The 23,883-nt window shown below is 36.4% G+C and overlaps 1 protein-coding gene across 2 annotated transcripts; it reads right to left on the bottom strand.

Moving 5' to 3' along the window:
* Positions 1–228: 228 nt before the first annotated feature.
* On the bottom strand, positions 229–23,374 carry TUBGCP5 (tubulin gamma complex component 5). 2 transcript variants are annotated; one of them, XM_079310124.1, is made up of 24 exons: positions 23,114–23,374; positions 20,894–20,947; positions 20,698–20,806; positions 18,610–18,706; positions 17,904–18,014; positions 17,280–17,353; positions 16,662–16,797; positions 15,037–15,154; positions 13,548–13,637; positions 12,760–12,853; positions 12,174–12,420; positions 11,857–12,059; positions 11,071–11,186; positions 9,462–9,730; positions 8,438–8,636; positions 6,859–7,047; positions 6,131–6,313; positions 5,802–5,886; positions 5,578–5,698; positions 4,716–4,894; positions 3,861–3,986; positions 3,201–3,289; positions 2,342–2,442; positions 229–1,267 (listed from the first exon to the last, which is right to left on the bottom strand). In XM_079310124.1, the coding sequence occupies exons 1-24, from the start codon at positions 23,371–23,373 to the stop codon at positions 1,221–1,223; spliced, it is 3,297 nt and encodes a 1,098-aa protein (XP_079166250.1). In that variant the 5' UTR covers position 23,374; the 3' UTR covers positions 229–1,220. The 2 variants fall into 2 exon arrangements, with proteins under 2 accessions (XP_079166250.1, XP_079166251.1); XM_079310125.1 differs by lacking the exon at positions 17,904–18,014.
* Between the last annotated feature and the right edge of the window lie 509 nt (positions 23,375–23,883).

Genomic DNA, 23,883 nt, shown 5'->3' with positions numbered 1-23,883 from the left:
AAGGGATTGTTTTGTCTAACTACCCTGTGAAAAGAACTTACTAACACCTAACATGAAGTTTCAGAGTTACATACCAAGCAGCAGAGAATCTGAAAAATATAAAAGCTAAAACCCAAGACATCAGTCTCAGTAGTAATATACTTCATTTACCTTTAAGAAACAACTCTCAAACTTTAAGTTACTGACTGAATTTCAGCAGAAACACACACAACAGTGAAATTCTAATTATGAAATATTTTATTTATTAAAAAAATCATTAGGTAGCTATGATTGATTTTATCTTTTTTAATGCAGGTATACTGATGCCAGAATTCCAGAGAAACTTTCATGGCGAGGAGACAGGGCAAGTCACCTCATGCAGAACAAGTTCCACATTTACTGGTCCAGAAATGTACCCTTCTGTAGCACAATCTACTGCTTTACAGGAGATTAGCTATTATATGTAAAAGTTTGCTTGCAAAAGGCTTAGAAGAAGGATAAAGGTCAAGTCATATCTGACTACCTTTGAAACATCTCAACAATCCAGTCGTTAAAACTAATACATTACACACTGTCACCTTAATCTTACTTAAACTGACCAGAGTTACCACTAAAATTTAGTAAGCATTTCAACATTTAACATAAAAAAAATACTGGTGTTTCATGTTCTGCTAAAATCCATTTTGATAAATTAATCTTGTATTTTTTACATCAGCTTCTTGTAACAGTCTTCTTAAAGATTTCTAAAGAACCACTAAGCAAAGAAAATGAATGCTTCTTAGCAATTTTGCAAAGGAAAAAAGGCCAAAAAATTAACTCAACCAACCTTTTAAACACCAAGATTTGAGTCACACCACTCCACATTGCCCTGTGACCTATTCACAGCTGAAAAATCAACAGAAAACGTAAACCATAAATTACTCATAATTAGAGAAAAAAAACTTCCTTTCTTCAGCATGAAATATATTTAAATGTATTTTCAAGTAAGATTGTTTACATGGAATGAGTTTTACACTATACATGTTTTTTGATGTTGAAGCATATACACATTCTGCCACAACCAACACACTTAAATATCTGTACATTATTTACATTTTTAATTATTTTACAAAGCTCCAAAACACCAGCATCATTTACCTATATACATTTTAAACTGGAGTGCAAAATGTTTACGGCTCTTTAACTCAGGAATTTCAACATAAATCCTGCTCAGTTCTTCCTTAATTCAGTGGAAGTGGGTGTTAACTTTGTTCCATGCCAGCCATCAGTGACAAAGCTAAAGATTCCACTGTGAAACAAACCATTAAACAGTCGTTAATATTTGCATTTTCAGCACACTGCAAACATTTATTGCAATATTCAATTCTGTCCTTTAATAGAAGATACCAGTTTACTTTTTAAATTGTAGTACTTTGGGACTTCAGACAGTAAGACATTTTGTAACTCCCTGACAGCTTAGATAATATTTCACCACATTCATCATCAGCTAACCGTTAGTTATTTCATGGGGCAACAACTGATAAGAAATTAGCTCCTTTGTTTGAAATGCTGTTTGTATGCAAAAGAAAAAGTTGTGGAGGTTTATATACAGCAAGGCATTCTCACAGAGGGTTCTGCAAACAAGCTCTTGTAGATGTGAGGAGCAGTGATGATAGATATTGCCTATTTTAGATACAGACGCATTTAAGTTGGAAAAGACCTTTAAAATAATGAAGTCCAAACATTAACCTAAGTCTGCCCAGTTCACCCCTAAGTCATGTCTCCTAGGCACACCTACAGGTGGTGTAGAAACCAGGGAGAACATCCATCTGCATCCCTGCTAACCCTGATGCCCCACAAACTCAGTGAGCAGTTGCCTCCCTAACTCAAACTGGCACTGATTAACAATTTAAGCTCATACCAGGTTTTAAGTGGAAGCATAGATATGTCATCCTCTGCTGTTTCTATTGCCAAGGAAGTAACTTCCAACAGATGGACAGAGCCAAGCGCCCAGTGCAGTTGCAGCTGAGGCACCATAACACTAAGATCTTATCTGCTCAAGATACATCACAGTTGTCATTCCCAATGCCAACAAAAAGAATACTCTTATATGCCCTCAGAACATAGTTTCATTAGTTTGGAAAACTGCTTGTCACTTGCTTGGCTACACACCTTCCCCTCATCAAGTAAACAGATAAACTGAAGATAGCTGTCACAGAAGAGCTTGGCACAAATAGTCTAAAAAAATAATGACTAACTCAGTAAGAGATAAGTCTTGATATTATTTAAAATGCGCCAACAAACATTAGAACAGATTAAAACATGAATGCATTCCCAGCAAACTTGTGTAAGTGCAGGTATTTGAAAAGCCTCATGTACTTACAGTGGGGAAAAGAGCCTCGACAGACAGCTTTGTTGAGAACAGTTACAAGAAACATGTGACAGTTTTTAAAATCTGATTCCATCTTCTCTATGGATTCCATCCTACAAAACAGTTTAACAGAGGAATGCTTAACAGACCAGCCCCTATGTTATCTTCAAAATATGACCAAAATTTCACAGTAAATGACCAAAGTACTCTTTACATAAAATTCTGGCTTGAACTTACAATACTTCAGTTATGCCTGCATATGCTACTTCTAAAAAACAAAGGCAATTTTGACAGGAGCACCTAAGCACCACGAAAGGGGCATTAATAATTTCCTCATCATTTTAGAAATCTCTGCAGTGACTTGGAGGAGCTGTGTGATTCTAATGGACACCTATCATTCCTACATTGGTTTGTAAGCAAGAGTCTTTCATGGTCCTTATTGCTTTAGAGGTCCTTGGGGTCAGTCCTGAAAAATATGAAGTAAGCCAGTTTACACCAGCTGGCTTCAGGACCATTCATCAGCTTCTGAGTGTTCGACATAGCCTTGGAGACTTGCCCAGTACCATTCATCCTCCAAGCAGCAGGTTGCACAAACAGAAGTACAAATGGGAAAAGGAGTGGTTGCAAAAAGGGATCTAGGGGTGCTGGTCAACAAGAACTCAACAGGAGTGAGCAGGGAGGATGCCCAAGCAGCCAGAAGAGCAAACCCCACCCTGGGGTGAATCAAACACAGCACAGCTAGATGGACAAAGGAGGTGACTGCTTTGCTGCATTCAGCATTGGTGCAGTCTCACCTAAAGGTGCAGCTCTGGACACAGAATCATACTCTGCAAAATTATGACCATGTAGAATTTCATATATGTGTACTTACTTCCAAGCCCCTAAGCCAGCTTGCCAACGGTCTGCAAACATCAGTACTAAATTTAATACTTTCATTATAGCTTCCTTCACAAAGCTAACCTAAAATAATTAAAATGCAAGGAGTTAAGTCAGAAATTCATTGTTAAGCATAATAATTTTCATTATTACACTGCAATACAATGGTTTCACATGCCATTTAATCTGCCTGTAAAAACAATCTCCTAAGTACAATGTGATTCTTTCAAAATGAAGATGTTTGTATTTGTTCCCCAATTCATTTCCCAGCTGACTACTTGGATGTGGACTTCAGACAGTTATATGCAACCTTGTAACATTTTACAAGGCTATCCAGTTATCTCCATTCCCTGACATATCACTGTGTATAACCTTCCTAACATTAACAAGCCTCAGTTAGTTCAAAACCTCCCATCTTCTAGAAACAAACAAGTCAGGTAGTACCCAATACAAAGAATTTAATTTTATCCTCTTTCCTTGATAGAATTGAGCTGAGAACAACAAGGGAAACTGGATCTCAGTGTGACTAGCTACCACTTCCTCAAGAGTACCTACATATTGCTTAGTATGTATGCTGCAAAACAGCAGAATCAGCACAAAACTACTTTCTTGTCATGGTAACCCAATACATCAAATATACTAATTTTTTACCCACCTTTTCTCTCAGTAAGCAACGATCATGAATCGTAGATAGGTATCTGTAATGAATCTTTATCAACTGATCTAAATCTTTGGCTTCCTCTACCTGATGCTGAAACTCCAAGCCTGTACTGTGGAGAATCTTAAAAAGAAGATCAATTATTAAAGTTATTAAATTCAATGGTGCACACAAGTGATTATGACTCTCTTCCAATATATTTTTAAAGACCATGAAATTGCATGATTCATCTGCTCTTCCCTCTCAAATTTTAGGATTAGTCTCCAAATTACCATCAATAGCAAAAATTTCAAGCTCTTGTCATATTCCTCACATAAACAGATACACTGCCACTACACAAGGGCACAGTGACTACCCCCAGAGAGACTGAACTGGGACATACACCAATTTTATTAAAAGCAAAAATGGCAATAATAAAGCACATATGTATGTACAGGCATTGCCTTTGTATTTGGAAAGTCACGTATACACTTTGTACTAAAGATTTTTGAGAAGAATCCATCTAACTAAAATATCCATTGTAACACTTTCATAAGCATAATAGCTCTTAAATTACAGCTTACAGAAACCTTTTCACATTACTGTGCTTAAGTCACCTAGCACTAAGAGAAACAGACAAAAGAATCAGTAATACCAAAGATCAATCACATGCATATAGAACTTCTCATGCATTTTTAGAATTACTGATTTAAAATGGCCAAGTTGAAACTGAAACACAGAATGAAAATGCAGAAAGGACATCATATGTACATTTTGCTTTTTGTTGGGAGGAGGTTAGGTTTTAAAGGAAAATGAATACTGCATCTCCAGTTACAAGCTTCTAACATAAATAAATTGTGATATAAGACAAACCCTAGTCATGATGTAGTTGTGCAGGCTGTTGACAAAATGCATAAGTTTCACTCTTAAGAGGAACATGCGATGTATTTGTTGTTTTATACTTTCTTTTTGTGGCCCAAATACAGAAAGAGTTCCTTGTTCTAATGAAGTTCCTTCCTTAACCTGTGAGTTTTCTGCAGCAGAGACAAGTTCTTAAAAAAAAAAAAAAAAAAAAAAAAAAAAAAAAACAAGAGTGTTGAGCTTTTTGGGAAAAGAATTAACCAAAAAGTCATAAAGTTTAAACAGCAAAAACCCACATACTTTTAGGAAGATAATTACTTAGCTGATGTGCAAAATACAGACGACCCCTTCAACTTTCTAATTTATTTTTCTAGGACATGAAGCCTATATCCACTTTACATGGGACAGGAAGAGTATAAACATTAACTTGGTGAAGGAAATACTAAAAATGTCTTTCTGTAATCATCCAACAGTTTACTGTTTCAATCTCAAATAAAGTATTTCTTTCATCATGTTTTCTTAATTTGTCTGCAAAGTATTAATCATAAAAAGACTATACATAAACATTAGGGTGTGGTAGACAGTCTTTCTTTCAACAGCACAGTCTGTAGAAAGAAGTGACAATTTTCCAATATAACTAACAAGACTTGAATTAGAGACAAGGGGAATGCATGAATAGAGCTGTCCCTGAGGCTGAAAAGACATGAAAAACACACCCAGCTTAATAAACATACGTAATTTGTGACACTAACAGAGATCATTTTATAAAATGAATCAAAATTCTAACTAGTTTATACTACTTACTGCAGAAAGCAGAAGACTAATCATATCCTTAGACCACAAAACAGTATCTTTCATTGAAGAAGTATCTTACCATCAAATCGTAGAACATCTAGACTATACTTGGCCCACTTTATTTGCAGCAAGAGCAGAAAAACTTGATTGTAAATTTTTTGGCATTCTAAACTTATAACTATATCCACAGGCCAAGGAACCTAGGAGGAAGAGAAGATAATAAAGACAGAAAACGTAAGTCATTTTAATACAACATCTTAAATCTGTTCTAGAGTAAGAAGTGCAGCAATTTTAACTCACTACCTTGTAACTCAATGTCAAACCATCTAAGGTGTGGACAGGAAGTTTCTTCTTTGCTGTATCAACACTTTCAAATGATATTGACAACCTATGCAAGGAAACAAGTAATTGGTGAGAATCTGTTTTAAGTGAGTAGTTAGTTTGACTAATTTCTATTTCTCACTGCTGACCACTAACTTGGATTAGGAGGACTTGGGTACGAAAGAGGACAACAGCTCAAAACTTCATGAAAACACATTATTTTAATGAGTACACAATAATTAGTATTGTGCTATGTAAGTTAAGTACATTAATACAGCTAAGTGTGAAAGAAACATAACTAAACACTTTACCTTGCACTGTCCTCTGGATAGCGTTGTCCAACTGCTTCTTGTAGGTGAACATTTAAGAAAGCAACATTCTGCCAAGTTTCCTTTTCTCTAATTTTGTCAAAAATAGATGTATAGAAGTCATACATGGTATCTCCAGCTTCAAGTAAGAAAAAATTTCTCATTGCCTGCAAATATTCTACAAGCCTGAACAGGAGAAACATATAACATTTCCTGAGTCTCATACAAATGAATGCAAAACACAACTGTTGCAGAAACAAAAATCTTTAAAACTCTTCACAGCAAAAACTCAGTAGTGAATAGAAACATAACAAAGCCTACAGTGAATCCTTTGTTTAACCAAGGCATTTTTCCCTGTAAACTTTAACAGCTCCACTAACTCAACTGGAAGCTATCCTAAAGGCTAGGTAATTCTCAGAAACAGCATAGTTTGGAAATCCTGTCCCCCTCCCTAAAATTAATTTAAAATAACAATGCTACTAAGAAATACTGTTTGAAATAGTATCCCCACTAAACATCCACTGATGACAAATGACAGCTTTGCTGTTGATTCAAGCTAGACCAAGTTTGCACCCAAGTCTGTCATGCCAGATCCCCCTTTTCTCCTTAATGACATTATAGCCATTTATCAAACTGGAGTAGAAACACAACAAGGAATTGCTTCTTTTAATGATTACATACCTCTGGTAACCAAAAAACAAAGTTAAGGGAAAAGAAATCTACTTTCTTACCTATAATCCTTCTTTAAAGTTTGCATCAAATTACCACAGCATTCCAAGTATTGTTTGTCTATGTGAGGATAAAGACAAGACCTCAGTGTCAGTTCAAAGGTCTGGCAGGTCACGGATTCTGAGGATCTATCCACACAGACATCCCCACCAGTAAACTTCTCATGAAAGTCACTCTGTTCCAAATATAATCTTCAAAATAAAACAAGATACTTAGGGAAGAAGGCTCATTATTCATACAAGGTATAAAACAATGTCATACTTTCAAAGAGTCGAATCAAACTTGGGTCCTCTGCTCTAAGATATATGGTGCAGGGATAATACAAGCTGATTATAAGCAAAGTATGTATCCAGCCTATAAAGTGATCAATCATAGTGTTTGTGTATCACCAGACTTAAGAGTATCACAGAGGAGAGATTCTACAAATTACATAACTGCTTAAGGCATACTTCTGAAAAACATCAAGTTCAAATTTTACACAGCTTACTAAACATACCCATTTTTATAGGAGCTTTTAGAACTACATTGTACATGTACAGCACTTGGATGAGCTTCCCAGGAAAGAAAAATAAAATTAAAGAAACAAAGTAAAAATTCAACCAACAACCACAGAACAAACAAACCGGAAAAAAATCCAACCAAAAACCACCCCACATATGGAAAACTGGTTTGAGGACTCTTAATTGTGGGGTCCCTACATATTATCTGTAATATTATATGATGGGAAGAGAGTATCTGTGGTCAGATTTGGTAAGTTTGTTTTTACAGAGAAGGTATCAAATTACTGTAATATTTTATAAAAAGCTAGCTGCCAGTTCTAACCACTCTAAGAAAAAGTTTGGCTCATAGCAGCTATTGCCTGGATAGCCTGAATGAGCTGGATGCTGAATTAATGTAGCAATTCTGACAACTAGAATAGTCCCAATAAACAAGGGTAACTAAGTCCTCCTATGATTTCTTTAAAACAAGTTCCTGTTTTTAATGTCAGTTTGAAAACATGCAAATACACAGATAGTATTTAGTAAAAACATAAATAGCTATTTTCTTATTTGTAAACCTATAATAAGATTTCCAGAGTTTATCTTTCCTTCTAATTTCCAAGACATTTATACTCTCTAAAGGACTTCCCTCACTATGAAGAGTGCAGAATTTTTATGCAAGTAACATAAATTTTGGAAGGTTTTACAGTAAAATTATTTAAGCACAACAAAACTGAAGGTGCATTCTTCTAAGAATATACTTGGTGCAAACAAAAACCAAGCAAACTCATTGAAAAGTTCAGATTTTACAATGGCATTCACTATTAAACCAATTATTTGCTAAAAGCCTGCTATGATAAAGACTACTCCAATTTTCTATGTTTCCAATTGCAAGTAGCACATTCTTCACTGATTTTAATTGTTCTTCTTTAACCATGCAGAAGCAGAGTGTATTTAGTCTCCATCACTGACTGTTGGTGCTCATCTTTATTCTGAACTTGCTTGTTTTCAGTAGCAGCAGCTGCAATGAAAATGTGATCTACCAAATGTCACCAAGCTGAATATCATTCTCAACAACACAGCAGGAAGATCATTCATTTACCTGGCAAAATTAATAGCCAGCAGTGGGTCATGGACATCATCCAGTTCCAAGTGCCTTTCTGCTATAGACTGCATCTTTATCAGGCTCTGCTTTGTGGCCTGCTGTTCTGTGATAATGTCTGGAACAGACTCCTCCCCATGCCGCAGGCGAGACTGCACTGACTCCAGGAACAGTGTATATAAACTCTTCCGTTCAGCATCTGAATTGGGCAACACATTGCAGAAAACATCATCTGAATAAAAGAATTCCACAGTCCAACATTCAAAAGCTAACTTTTAAAATACTACATTCAGACCACCATTCAGAAAACAAAATATCCTCAAATACATATTTTTGAGATTGCGAAGAACTTCCTACTTCAGGTGCAAAGGCAGTTAATTTTCAGCAGCCAACAATCTTTCAGTATTTACTGAAGTGAGTCTCCAAAAGAATTTAAACTACCTTGATTCTTAAACATGAAGAAGCAACAAAATGAAAAAAAAAAATTATTTTGTTTCCTTAAAAAAAAGGAAAAAAAACCAACCCAAACCCAACATTAGTTACAACGTTGTATTATGTTTTACAATCACTCAAGAGGAATATGCTAGATATCCAAACATCTTTGATCTACTTATGAGTAAGCTTTATAAAAAAATTCCTCATGCCATCCTAGATTACACAACCACTGAATAATGGAAAACAATTATTTATAAAAAAACACCAGTTTTGCTATTAGAACAGACAAACTGCTTTTCTCTCATTGCAAAAAAAAAAAAAAAAAAAAATTGTTTTATAAGCACAAGAAAAGAAGTTTGAGAAAAATTTAAAGTAATGAAAAGAACATGGAGCTCTCAACTTATTCACTTTGTTCTTTTCACTTTTTTTGCATTGGAAGAGTGTCTTCCATCGGACCTGAAGTTACCAACCATGATTCTGTCATTCAACAGTGTTCTGTTATTCTAAAGCCAGAGGAAGCCCATTACCAAAAATGCACCCATACTGTGAGACAGCTGAAAGCACAATGGTGTAAAAACAGACATCTCACCTCTTGATGCAGCCTGCTGTGGAGAACCATCTTTGCACTGAAGGTTCTTCAACAGCTGCATGGATTTTCCAGCCATGATAATTTGCTTTAGCACAGGTTTCAGAAAAGAAACCATTGTGTGCTGTCTGCTTGAAGGGGCCTGATCACTACCAGAACTGGCACTGGCATTATCACTCATCTTCTCTTCATTCTCTGTCTTTTCTGACACACTATATAACGTGTAGGTAGCATACCAAAAATCTCTGTGATTAACTGGAACGTTTTTGTTTCTGCAAAGAAATAAAAATCTCTTGAGTATTTTCTTTTCCAAAAGGAAACTCCATTATTAGAGGTATGTATCCTCTTTGTTCTCTGCTTTGCCTTTCTCTTCAAACAGTCATGAAGCATCTTCAAAACTGTATTAAATTAGCTCATCCTGATTTGTAAAATACCTAGACACTGAAAAGGATGAACAATTAACTCATGGGAGATAAAACAACTGTACAACAAAATAAACCCCAACAGCAAGCCAATAGTGCAATTATAATTAAATTTGTCCAGGATGTTAACTATTTACAGTAGCATGCATCCTTAGTATCAAATGATGAGTGACTGACTTGCAGACTTATTTAAAACCTCAAACTGAAGTAACTACTACTAGGAAAGCCAAAAAATTCTAGACTAGGTGAAATTCAATTTGTAGTTCACTTTGGATTTTTTCCTTGCTTACATCAGATACACAGTTTGGTCTTTGAAGTCAGATGGAAAAACCAAAATTAGATCATTAAAATTAGGTAATTAAAATGAAGCATAAATATAAGTTGAAATCAACCCTGTTGGTAGCATTGAAAACACAACTATAGAATCACAAGAAGAGGACATAATAAGGATGCTAAGGATCTCTGCCACTAAAGAATTATTACAATAGTACTCTAGAGCTGTTGTCTTACTTCATGTTCACCTCAACATGTGTTAACAGACACAGGTTCAATTAAGTTTGGCAGATAGGCAAAAATAGATTTGTAATTACAAGCCAGAACTTTAATTTCTGTACTCTCTTCCCACTCCAAGCTGTCAAAAAAGGGACCAATAAAATGTACCATAGCAACAGAACAAAAATTAACAGCTCAAGTAATGTTTAGGATATACACATGCAATTCAAGACACCATATTAATTTTACAAGTCAGAAGCAATGAGTATTTTAATTCCAAACAGCATTTGATTCATAACAACTTAAGATCAGTAGAAGAATTTAAAAGTAAATTTTGGAATTTTTACAAATGTCTTTGGTTTGAAAAATAGTTAACTGCTTCTAAAAAAAAATCAGTACCCTCAGAGTCAGCCTGCTCTTTATTTTCTATAGATAGAAAAAAAACCCCAAAATAATTGATTTCTACTCTAGAACTCTAGAATTGATTTCTACTCTACTCTAGTATGTGGTAGAGATCCATATCTATGTAATTTCCCTAATGGGAAGTTTGAGACAAATTCCAGAAGTATGACTAAGAAATTATTTCTTAAGCAAAATACCAAACGTGAAAACCTACTTTTACTGTTACCCTTTACCCTAGTTTCTACAACAGGTTTACTTGCACAGCATTTTGTGTGTCTAGTATCAAGTATCCCTACCTCTGAATAATAAATTCCTTCGCAGGATCAAACAAATTACCATGGACTATCCACTCATCCACTGTCTGCAAGTATGGCCTCACTGTTTCAACCCAGAGAGAGAACAAGAGGGATACCTGAATTTAAAAGGGAAAATGAAAAAATACAAAACTGCCTGAATGTCTTTATAACAAGCATTGAAAGCAATATCATTAAGTCTAATCTCTAAATTGTGCAATCACAGTTTATAATATATACATAACTACACTTCAAGAATTTTCAAGATAAAATGTTAAACTAAAAATTACTTTTTTTTTAATGAAAACCTGTATTGTTCATGGTTTCCCTTGTTACTTTTGTAATCACAAACCCAAACAGCACTTTCTCAGTCTAACATCTCTGAAACAGTAAGATGTAGTCATAAAACACCCTGTGGTTTCATAACATCGAAATCAGGAAAACAAAAGGATATAATGATATCAGCTATATTTTCAATAGTATAATCAAGTTACTATAAAAATCCATACCCCCACATTTCAGCATGAACTTGAATTATGCAGTTGTAGAAACAGGAGGGAAAGCTATTTCAAAGTTCCCTCTTTCAAAACAGCCTCCTGGCCTCTGATTTTCCACAGTCCTTCCCCTCAGTTCTCAAAAAACACTGCTCTTGATCATCTTGTAGATCCATTTTCATCCAGGTTGGGTGAACTCATGTCATACAACAGTAATGCATAGTTACTAAATCTAGTAACTAATTTAGTTAGTTCTAGCATGTGGTTCAATTAAGGAAGGACTCATTTTCCCTACCGTTTGCTCAGATGCCTCTCCAACACTGTCATATTCAAGAATTGCTTTGTAGAGGGTATTAAGCAGATGAGATGCTCGTACAACGTTTCTAGTATCAGGAGGCACTTCTGCTACTCCTGTGCTGAACACCTTGTGAAGTACCTTCAGCTGTGCCAGTCTCGGAGACAACTTATCTATTACTATTGAAAGTGTGACTGTTTTATCTGGAAATAAAAAAAAACCCAAGATGAATAAAATAACATCCAATAAAAAAGCATATTTTGTCAGTGTTAATCATTTGTGTGGCCCCCTCATGCAAAACTTCCCTTGCACTGTACCTTTGTTGATTATGCATTTTTCAATTTCAGTAAGTTCTTCTTTAAAGCTAATGAAGTATTTGTACAAAGCCCACATAAAAGCTTGGTAGGTTCTGAATGGGGCTTCAGTAGTCTTCTTTGGAGTGGAAACTGTTCCATGCATTATGCTTTCTGGGCTGTGTCCCATCACTTCATCAATAAACTTCTGTAGTCTAAACACAACTTGACCATATGCTGCTATCTGTTCCAATACAGATCTCAGGCAATTCTAAAAAAAAAAAAAAAAAAAAACAAACCAATCTTTTAGAATCATCTAACAAAAACTGTATTTCATAAAGCCTAAAAACTGAATTACAATATTAGTTTTATGAATTAAAATATTATAAAATTCTGCAATTGCTATTGCTTCATCACATTCTCAGATATAGGAACAGCTCATTCAGTTTTATTAAGCCAGATGCTCTTATTTAGACAAAGCACAATTGTAGAAATATGTAGAAAAACTGTAGGAATTTCCACAAGGAGTTTAATTTCCATAAGGAGTTTAATTTCCCACAAATTACATCTTTTTAATTATATATGCCTCTGAGATTTAGAAACAACTTACATGGGTTAAATGAGTTACAATAATATCATTCCGCACAGTCACTTTTCCATCATTCAGCTGAAATATAAAAAGCTTTTTCACTCCTGAAAGTAGCCTTGAAAAGAAACAAAAAGAGTAATAGTTTTCCCCCTTAATGGACTTATATTTAATTAATAAAAGAACTAGCTCTCCCTTGCCTAGAAGTTTATTTTCTTCGACTAACAGGAGACCACAGATCAAGCACAATGCTATTGGTACTGTAAGTTGGTGCCAGAACAGTAACACACTGGCATGAAGTAAATATTTTCTGAAGTTTCTTTCCAGTTTAGATAATTTCCAGCTATAGGATGACTCAGCCTGCTTTTTAAAACTGGACACTGTTTTATAAATTTATAGGGACAAGATAAGAACAAATTGATTCTTTTTAACAATTAAACTTGAATAATCAATCCCAAAAAGAAGCAATAAGCTACTTTCTTCTTTGTGAATCACAGAATGGAAGGGACCTTAAAGATCATCAAGTTCCAGCTTTCAGGCCATGAAGTGACCCCCCTCTCACCAGACCAGGCTGCTCAGTGCTCCATCCAACTTGCCAGGAATGGGGCACTCACAAATTCTCTGGGCAACCTGTTCCAGCGCCTCAAATGTGAATGGTTAACACACATATGCAGCATTTTTTTCTGTCAGACACAGTACAATTTAAAAGCTCAGTAATAATTCCTTCTTCAGACATCTTCAAACACAGCCCTCTCATTTCCTTAAGAGAAATACTAAGAGTCAAATTGCAAACTTTGTGATGCTGCACTTACCAAAGAGTTTCTCGTATAACCTGAGTTTCCGTGACCAGTGTCCTCTCTTCTGGCACATACAAAGGATCACTGGTGTACAAATGGTGGTCCCTTAGAAAAAAAGGAAATTAAAACAATTTAATGGCTGAAATAACAGCTGAATCACCTGAAAGTAAGAATGAAGCAATAATCTTTAGGCTCAGTTTTCATCTGCTCACATCTGAGCAGATTCAATGCTCATGGGGACATTTTAAGTATATAAAAAAGCAGGTTATTTTCATATTGTTAAGCAAGATACTGTGGAAAACACTCAAATACCATCTTGTATTGCATAGCCAGACAAGAAATTAAGTAGCAAATGCCTGAAGTACTGAATTTCCAATATTTCAGGGCAGGAGGGGCAGGGTTTGGGTTTGTTTTTTTCAATGATTCAGTTATTTCTCATTCAGTGCCGTGAAAAGTTAACACTACTTTATACAAAAAACACTAAGCTAAAAAATAAAAGACCAATTTTCCTAACCCATATAAGAAAATTCTCTTTAGCTCAAAAGTTTACTTAAGAAGTGGAAACTTTCATAGCCACCTAAGAATTTTCTCTTATGATCCTGTTTAATGCAATTCTTGTTAAACCATCCTCAGTATCTTTACATGTTTTAGCAAAGTATAGAATGATTATTTACATTTTTAGTATTTTTACTCATTAATATCATCAGTGGCAAAAGTTATGCAATCATGCTCAAATTTAAAAAGTCCAAATTAAGTAATACTTGTTATATATCATATATATATGTAAAACATACATCTCCTGAAAACACTGCAGCATTGCTTCACTCATGTTACCCATTTTCTAATATTTACTGCAAACTGTGGTTCATAACAGGCTAGACAACCACCTTGTACTAAAATAACTCCTTGATTGAGAAATTCATTAAATTAAGAAAATAAAGGGCAAATCTAATGAACTTCATTACTGATACATCAAAATTTGGGACAGGAAAGAATGAGACTCAATTTTATTTTTAATTGTCATTTTCTTTCCAAGGCCATGGCAGATTATGGCAACATACTGTTATAAGTTCCTTCCCCACACAAAATTTATGTTTAGCTTTGTAAGGCAGGCATCAGAAACATTTAAAAACAATTAAGCATTTAAACATTAAGGGACTCCTCACTTCCAGGACCATTTACAACACATGTATATTAGGTCCTCAGAGACTTTCATAAGGGTCAAGCCAAACAAAATTCAACAGTAAGATTTTTATCTTTGAAAAATGAAATCCCTCTCTCTGACATGAGAAACTTAACAAAAATTTTAAAAAAAGGATAAGAATCTATTAATAGAAAAAGCAGCTCATTTGTTCATCTTTCTAATTTGCATCCCTTTAATTCTGTTCTTAAGTAAATTGTAACAGCTATAATATCTTTAAGTTTCCAACAAGAAGAGCCTTAAAAAGTGAGTATTTAGCATTGTATACCAGGAAGGAATTTGTAAGTGATATTGTTTTCTTACCAGACAGCAGCCAGGTTGGAATGCAAGTGCAAGCTATGTGAAAAGCGAGGAGCCCTTCCTGTCCAGTACTGAGGAACCACATGCTGCTCCAGCCAGCTGCGGGCATCAGGCTCACCGACTGGGAAAACACATGACAGGCAGCAAAGTGTCTTTATTTATGCAGGAAATGCTTACAAAACACAGGAAGATGTTATTAATAAACCTATTCACTCAGCTGCTGAATCACAGATCTTTTCAAATGAACTACCATTGACATGCACTTAACACTTTACTCCACTGGGAATTTAATACCACTGTGCACAAATTAATTTACACAGAAATGCCACATTTCCCAAATGTTGCAAAAGGCCTAAAAAATAAGCTCTGTTCAGTACTGGTGAGACCTCACCTGGGTACTGTGAGCTGTTCTGGGTACCACAATATAAGAAAGGTCTATTAGAAAGTGTCCAAATGAGGGCTACAAAGACAGTGACAGCCCTAGAGGGGAAGCCCTATGAGGAGCAGCTGTGGTCACTTGGTCTGTTCAGCCTGGAGAAGAGGACACTGAGGGGAGACCTCACCATGGTCCACAGCCTACTCATGAGGAGAAGTGCAGGAACTGGTCTCTTCTCTCTGGTGACCAGTGATAGGGCCCAGGGAATGGCCTGAAGCTGTGTCAAGGGATGTTTAGGCTGGATACTAGAAAAAGGTTCTTCACCTAGAGGGTGGTTGGGCACTGCAAGGCTCCCCAGGGCAGTGGTCAGAGCACCAGCCTGACAGAGTTCAATAAATGTCTGGAAAATACTCTCAGGCACATGGTGTGACTCTTGGGGATGGTGCAGTACAGGTCCTGGAGCTGACTTCAATAATCCTTGAGAGTCTCTTCCAGCTCAGGATATATTATTCTCTATGCTTGAAGATTTATACAGTTTCCAATTTTTTTCTCAAAAATGTGCTTCTGCCTCAGGCAATTCTCAAATGCTATATACAAAAACAGGCTGACTAAAAAAATAAACTGCCAAATGTCATCAACTTTATCACTACATTCCTTTTTATAAGACATTTAGTATATACCCTAAAACGGTTTTTTATAAAATATGATTGCCAACAGAACTTTATTTAATCCAAATTAGATAGCTACTACTTATATACACTATGCAGCTGCCATGTGCCAGGTAAATTGTACCCCACAATATTTTATGAAAAGAAGTACAGCTACATTTAATACTCTCTGAAGTTATTCAAGCAAAAGCCACTAGTGTTTTAACTAAATAAACCTTTTTTTTTTTTTCAGAAACATTTCATACCCACAACTGAGCTAACTGTTTATGTTGGAAAATAAATTTTGTTTCAGCATTCTGATACTTAATAATCAAACTTTACTCTAAGTTCTCATTTCTATATTGGAATATCCATGTAAATTTCCACAGGAATGAGCAGAACTCTTCTCCATTAGCAGTAACAAACCAGATCAAACTTTCAAAATTGTTTCTTAATGTAAAAAAACCCCATCTGTAATGAACAGTAACATGCATCTTACATTACAATTGTAGATCTGTAACACAATAGCTCACTGAAGAATAATAAACTGTATTACCTTGCTACATTTTAGTAACTATATCAGAAAAATTACAGCTTATTCTAACCTTTCCAGGAAGCATTAGGTACTGTCTTCTTATTTGGATCTTGGTCTTCTAAAGGTGTCCTGTCTACTTGAATTCCCGAGTCCTCCCTGCTCAAGGGCTGAGTGTCCTCTTCCTCTTCACTTTCTCCAGACCAATCCTATGAAGTGCAACAAACCCCAGGATACTTCAGTACAACACAGCAGACACATCTATATTCAGCTCCTATTCAAGCCAACCATTAACTATTCTTTTTTACACTGTAAAGTAAATTCAGGACACTAGGAATACAAAACTGTCTAACAAAGAATGATTTAAGTTACACACGACATTAATAACCAGCAAATGAGAGATCTGGAAAAGATCACAGAACAACAGCAAGTTCTGATTAGGTGGAAGGAAGGGTCAGCAAAAGCAAACAGTTTAACTGCAGGACTAACTCAAAACATTGTGAAAAACAAAAGCATTTGTATTACTATTATTCTTCTTGGGTCTGTGTTATTTCATGGATTAAGCAGCGTACTGGGGAATCCTGCAAGAATCAACATGCAGAGCACACAAACTAGGACAACTCAATCAGGTCTCTAACACACTCCAAACCACTTTATACAGTTGGGGTTTCTACCTTAAGAAATTACTTACTGGTGTATCTATGCCAAAGTAAATTTCTTCTCCTTCCATCAAATACTTTCCCCAATCAAATTCTTCTTCTTTTTCTAAGAGAAATATAAATATAAAAATAGTAAATATCACATAACTCTGACTTTCTTTTCCTCTAAAAAAACTTCCAAAATTAAAAGTATGTTGATACTCTATAGCTAAAACAAAAGACACTTCCATTTAAGGTTACACCACTGTTCCATTAACAAGGTTATGCACTTTCAACATGACATAAATTGTGACGTATCAACCATGTATATCCATTATTAATTATCAACTTTATTGCTTACACACTCAAAATATGTAACACAGCGTGCCATCAGCACATTTAACTATATTATGTTACACTACCCTATACCTCAATCCTGGAAAAACATGCAAGAATGCAACAAACTATTTATTGTGACTAATAAGTCCCATTTAGCTCAATGGAAACATTCTAAATGTATAATTTAAATATGCACAAGGATCCCAGACTGTAAACAACATAAATCAAGAACTGTCTTACTCTCCAAAAACGACACCACATATCTGTGATGTGTGATACTTTCAAAGTAACAATCACACTTACAACATATGATATCTTAAACGTGAAGCTTACTCAACTGTAATTAGTGTTGTTTGAGATAACTTCTTCATATTCACATTCCTGGAATGGGCTGAAAGTGCATTCAAAACACCGCCGAGGGAATGTGCAGAGATCATTCAAAAAGGAATCTTAAGATGCAAGATTTTCTTTAGGTTAGTCTGAAATATTCTTCTTTCAGTCTATGATACAACACTGTAAACAAATGGGGGATGGTATCCACTCAAACTTAAGCACAAGCCTCATTTTCAGGCACTGAGTGAAAACGTCCTAGTTTAGAAAGCAGGCAGCTGGGATCTCCCTCTGGAAACCTTCAAATGTATCTCCCTTTCCTTGATTATGTAGGAAACGTATGAATTTACATCACCAAAACTTTTTCAAGAGATCTAATATTGAGGTGCAAGACAGAGACTCAGGATAGAAGTCCACTGTCTGTCTTTGAGCATGTAAGCACTGCTGAACAGGTGGAGAACGTTTCTTTGTGATAGTGGTACAAGTCAAAGAGAGTTCCCAAGATACTTCAGTGGCTGGAAAACTTAAGTGATGCAACAAAAACAGGGATAGGAAAGACTTGCAAGCTATTTTAAATGCATAAATTATAAAGACAATCAATAAAGCAATATGAAGTGAAGGAGATAATAAAATGGAAAGGATAAACATCCTTCTTATCAGATTGCATTGTGGATTGTATCTTTCATTAGCCATATAAACATCTTGTAAACTTACCCACTTCTTTGACTCTTGGTTTCTCCACATAGGTGGTGTTGGATGGTGAATCAGACAAACATAACAGAAGAGACAGTATGGAATAGTGTGTGTCCGTCTTTAAAACACATTAGAAAAAAAGCAAGTCTGTAAGTGCTCTAAAATATTTTGCTTAGTAACAAAGTCTATTATGTGCAGGAATGCTCCCCATTAGTTCCCATTCCCCAGTCCTGAATTAAAAAATAACATCTGCAACATGATACTGAATGTTATCTATTTTCTTCTGCCTATTAATTAGCCAATCAATATAAAAGCCCTTCAAAAGCAGCCACAGCATATGCTGCCTCTTACTGAGCCAATGATCAGAGAATATGGAAAAGATGCAAGTTCTGTGAAAGTAAGAAGTCACCTCAGGACTGGCTTACTTCTTACTTAAGGGATAATGGACAGCCACATAAATGTGGATGAACTGGAAGGATGCAGGTTATGGGCCTGAAGGAAACCAAGTCTTAGCTTCCCTTTTCACGTGGCCAATTATTTCAAACAGTGGCTAAAATGAAGTTAGCTAAAATCACTGCATTTTAGTATCATGTTCACATTATCTTCTCAGATCTGAAAATCTACAAAATCATTAATGATTAATCTTTAACCCCAATATTGCAGTTGTGAAACAGAAGCCTTCAATCAGTTTAGAATACTGTGCCAACACTGTTGTGGTCCAGAGATTTGTATTATTATCTATTCCCTAAAATCTGTTTACCAATGTACAACCATTTCTTACTATGAAAAGATTTTTCTTTGACCTCATTGTAACATTACAAAAATCTTCAGCCAACCATTTCACATCTAGACACACAAGAGATTCTGTTGTCTAAACCCTTAAACACTTTCACACATTCATAAACACACAAAACTGTTTTGGAATGAGTTCCACTTGCATTTTAGAAAAAAAATATTCAAATTTCTGATAAAGCAGCATGAGACTCACCTACTATACAAGGATTATAATATGTTCCTATAGAACATTACTGGTTTTGTCAAAGAAAACCAGTAGGTCATTGACCTACACATGAATCACAAGTGTGAGCTAGTGTTCCACTTGCCAATCATAAAAACCAATAAACACTTAATCTTCCCAGTTCTGTGTCACTGCTAAAAACTAAATGTCATTTAACTTCCCAAATATGAGATTAATCTACCTCCAGCCACACCCCAGTTACATTTCTAAAAATAAAAGGAAATTTAAAAAAATCTGAGGATACTTGCAACATTCAAGTATTAAGTGCTTATTTGGGTGTTTGGTTAAGTTGATTTTAATTTTATTCAATTCTCAAAAACAGCACTACTAAAGGTACATTTTTAAAAATCTAGAGATTACAGTATAGTAACTGAACATGTGCAAGATATTAAGGGCTCCTGGGTTTGCCCCACAAATTAAAAGGAATCTAGAAAGATAAATGTCAGTTCAATGAGAAGTAAAATTGGACTGCAACTCAGACTACACAGCTCTGTTAAAGAACACCATTATATGCAGCACCACTTCTTAAATTGGAAGCTCCAATCTCTCAACACCAGGAATTTTCTAAGATCCAGTTCATTATTATACTTCCACACTGGAAAGAAAACTAAGTGAGACAACTTTTGCCATATTAATCCACTCCATATCCTAAACTGATTTGATACAAAGTGCATCAATGGTGAAACACACCCAGTCTCAATATGGCAGCTACAGAACAGGAGCACTCCAACTGAAAACCTTAAAATCAAAACATCCAAATGGATTACTTTAGGTAAAAAAATTGGCAAAGAATAAGAAATACTCTGTTCATTGTTGTTTTAGAGCAGACAGGAATCTAGATTCACCTAGACTCTAGCTACTGTATTTGTACAATGCTGACCCTAAAACACCTGCTCTGCAATGAGATCTTGTACTTTAAGTCATGAACTCCATGTGCTGAAACCCCAAAAAGACAATAAATGCATTTGCATTTCTGGAAATCCATGACCTGAACAGCAACTCCAAAGCCCACTACTAAGTCACCTGAAATTTCCAACACATTACAACTGAAGGAAAAAAGAACAAGAACAAGGAAATTACAACATACGTACCTTTGTTTCTTCAGTACTTGGGAGTGGCAAGTTCAGAAATCTTTCTGTTAGTCTTTTCCAGCTTGCAGCTTTTCCAAGGTCAGAATGAATTACCAATTTTTCATGTATTCTAATAACAAAAATAGTATCAAGAAGGCTTTTAAATATATATATATATGTAAGCAATGCATTATTAATATATAGACATAAAGCTTACCCTTCTATTGTTCTCTCCACTTTATGACTGTTCACATCCAAAAAACGGTGAAATCTGTGTAAGAAATCTGCATTAGAGTATGTTTAAAAGGAAGCTGAAGTAAGGAAGAAAATAAAGCTGATTTACATATATGAAGGCAACATTATTAGTTTAATAATGCATACTTAATTCAGCAACAGCATTAAGCATCAACGAAATTCAAAATTCAATCTTGGCATCTCTTATCTCAAGAAGGATTAAATACAATGGCCTGAAAGATAGAAAAAATGGAATGCAGGTTACATCCAACCAGCACTCTAAGCTGAATGGAAAATTACTACTGCACCAGCAAACTAAGCAATTAAAGTATGCTGTCTGCTAAGTCAAGTAGAGCAAAGAGATCACAAACTGTGCTGTCAAAGGTATTGGTGTCAAACGCACAGAATTATCTGGGACCTGCATCACAGGCACAGGCAAAACAAACACCCACATGGGAAGGTCTCTAAACCCAAAAGAATCTCCTTTTGATAAAGGACAAGAGAGACTGTCTAAGAGAAAAGAGAGCTTGATCAAAAATAAAGACAGATATACCAACAAAGGTACAGATATGCACAGGGACTGAACAAGAACTCATGAAAGATAAAATGGACTTTGGAGACTAAATTAGGCTATAAATAGGTTCTTCAGATAAAGATTAAAAAACAGGGAATAAGATATGACAACATTGAGCACAAGGTCAAGACACTCTATATGCCCTCAAAATTAAACCAACGTTTCCAACAACAAGTGACAGAAAGTGACAAAATTCTCATGACCATAGACAGAAAACTGCTGAATCGCAATCATGAGCAACTGTTAAGCTCAATACACTGAAATTTAAAAGACAGTATGAAATCACCTCAATGCCAAAGTAATGAACCAGAAAGTGAAACTGTTACAAGGATTTTTAGTAACTAGCACTGTAAGATGAAGATAGGTCCTTGTTAAAGAAAAGAAAAAAATACTTTGTTAACTACAGACACATTAGTCTGATTTCAACTGTGTATAAGGATTTGGAATAAGAGCACAATAAAATAAAGCACTGACTAAGTAGATGGCATTTAGTTTTAGAAAAATATCTAATTTATTACAGCATCTTCAAATCTAACAGTACAAACTACAAGTTTCACAAACTTGAAACTAAGAAAAGTTTCTACTACAATTTAAGGTCTCACTGTTTGCAAACGTAATAGCAGATAATTTCAGGCTGACCCTCCATGTACATTGTTTGGACAACAATTCTGGAATGAAAAAAACTCTTCCTCTTCCCAACCCTCCCTGTCAAAAGTTTCACTCTGCATCACCACCCGTTTTCTTGTCATGTAAAAAAACAAAAAAAAACCAAAATAAAACCCCAACAATTCCCCATTCTAAAAGAGCACATAGCTACACAAGCACCTGGGTGACCAAAACTGAGGGTGAGATTTGCATATTAAAATAATTTTATTTGAGCCTATTAGTAGTTAGGATTCACAGATGCAAAGCAGTTCTGCTACTGCTCCCCCAAAAATGCATTTTATCAGCATGAAAAATGTAAAGTAGCATTGATTTCATAGGGATTAGCTACTAGCTGCATATGATTTCAAAAAGGCAGCAGTTATTGACAGTACGGGTAACTGGAAAAGCATCATGTAAGAGTTTCACATCTTTCACAGAATATTCTGAATTGGAAGGGAGCCACAAAGACCATCGAGTCCAACTCAAGCTGGCAGAATAGACTGGAACAATAACTGTGATAGCTGAGAACTGTGTGTAAAACTTGAGTAAGGGCATTTTAGGTGGCGGTATAAAGGCAGTAAAAACTATGTATTACAAATTAACAACGCCCGCGCTTCTCACAAGCCCAAATAACACCAAACACGTTCTCCTCCTGCAGACTGATAACCTTTCAAAAGCAGCACAGCGTTCTTAGCCAGAAGGTTTATCTCAATTTGGCAGAGTCCTCCTCACCTGCTCTTTTTACAAAACCATAATATATCTCCCTCCAACAAAGTTTGGGGCGGCTAAATGAAAGGCACCTTTTAACAGAGAGGAGAAAACCCCTAAAAATCCAAGATTTAAACGTGACGGACTAGCAGTCGTCGAATCTGCGGCAGAGAGTCGCTCACCGCCCCCGGCGCTTTCCCGGGCAGGGCGGGCAGGGCGGGCCGCGGCCCCGTCCCACACCCGGCAGGCGCCGGGACCCTCCACGCTCCCGCTGACCTGAAGTTGGACCAGGCGAAATTGAGCGCATCCTGGAAGCGCTCTCCGCCCAGCTCCTCCTCGGGCAGGCCGGTCACGCAGCGCACCAGGGCGCGGATGGCGCGGTCCTGCTCCTGCTCGAAGCGGCCGCGGGGGCCGGGCGAGGCCGGCGGCGCCGCCATGGCCCGGTGGCGGGGCAGGGGGACGGCGGGGCGGCACCGCCGGCGCCACACCGGCCGCCACCGCCTCCGCCTCTCGCGAGGCTTCCCTGCGCCGCGCATGCGCCTGGCGGCCGCGCTGAGACCGCCAGCGGGAGGGAGGAGGCGGCTCTGTGGAAAAAAATTGTCCTAATGTCCAACCTAAACTTCCCCTGGTGCAGATTAAGACTATTCTGTTTATAGGATGATTACCCATCCAAATAGGAACCCTCGTGTTCCTCCCTGACTGAATCCTTGCTTTTGCTCAGCTGGACAAACCACTGCTGGTGGATATTCTGTACACAGATCCTCAGCAGAGACATCAGGAGTGCAGTGGGAAACCATTTTGTCCTAGCTGCATGTCAGACCTTTGCTGAGCAGCTTAAAATGCTTTTGTCTGTTTGTGTAGTTTTATAGGGACAACTGCCTGGCTATGCAATTCCTTCTGGAAAGGAACTAGTCACATCATTGGGAAATGGTATTATTGTTCAATTCCTGTAGCAATCCCTCCATTGCTGCAGTTGTTGTATCCTTCTCTGTTGGGTTTTGTCCCTCTTGATCCAATCAACAATTGTTGGGCTGAAATCCACCTAG

The sequence above is a fragment of the Erithacus rubecula genome (assembly GCF_903797595.1).
Source record: "Erithacus rubecula genome assembly, chromosome: 1".
Classification (NCBI taxonomy): Eukaryota; Metazoa; Chordata; class Aves; order Passeriformes; family Muscicapidae; genus Erithacus; species Erithacus rubecula.
Note: the sequence above shows the minus strand (reverse complement) of the source record. Positions and strands in the feature narration are given on the sequence as shown.

What these genes read in the sequence shown, in the direction of transcription:
- TUBGCP5 (XM_079310124.1), bottom strand. Translation starts at nt 23,373, where the DNA reads ATGCGCGGCGCAGGGAAGCCTCGCGAGAGGCGGAGGCGGTGGCGGCCG. An exon ending in CTCAAACAACACTAATTACA is followed by an intron (nt 17,354 to 17,903) that starts GTTGAGTAAGCT and finishes TATTTCTCTTAG; the next exon opens with AAAAAGAAGAAGAATTTGAT. An exon ending in ACCTAATGCTTCCTGGAAAG is followed by an intron (nt 15,155 to 16,661) that starts GTTAGAATAAGC and finishes GTGTTTTCCCAG; the next exon opens with TCGGTGAGCCTGATGCCCGC.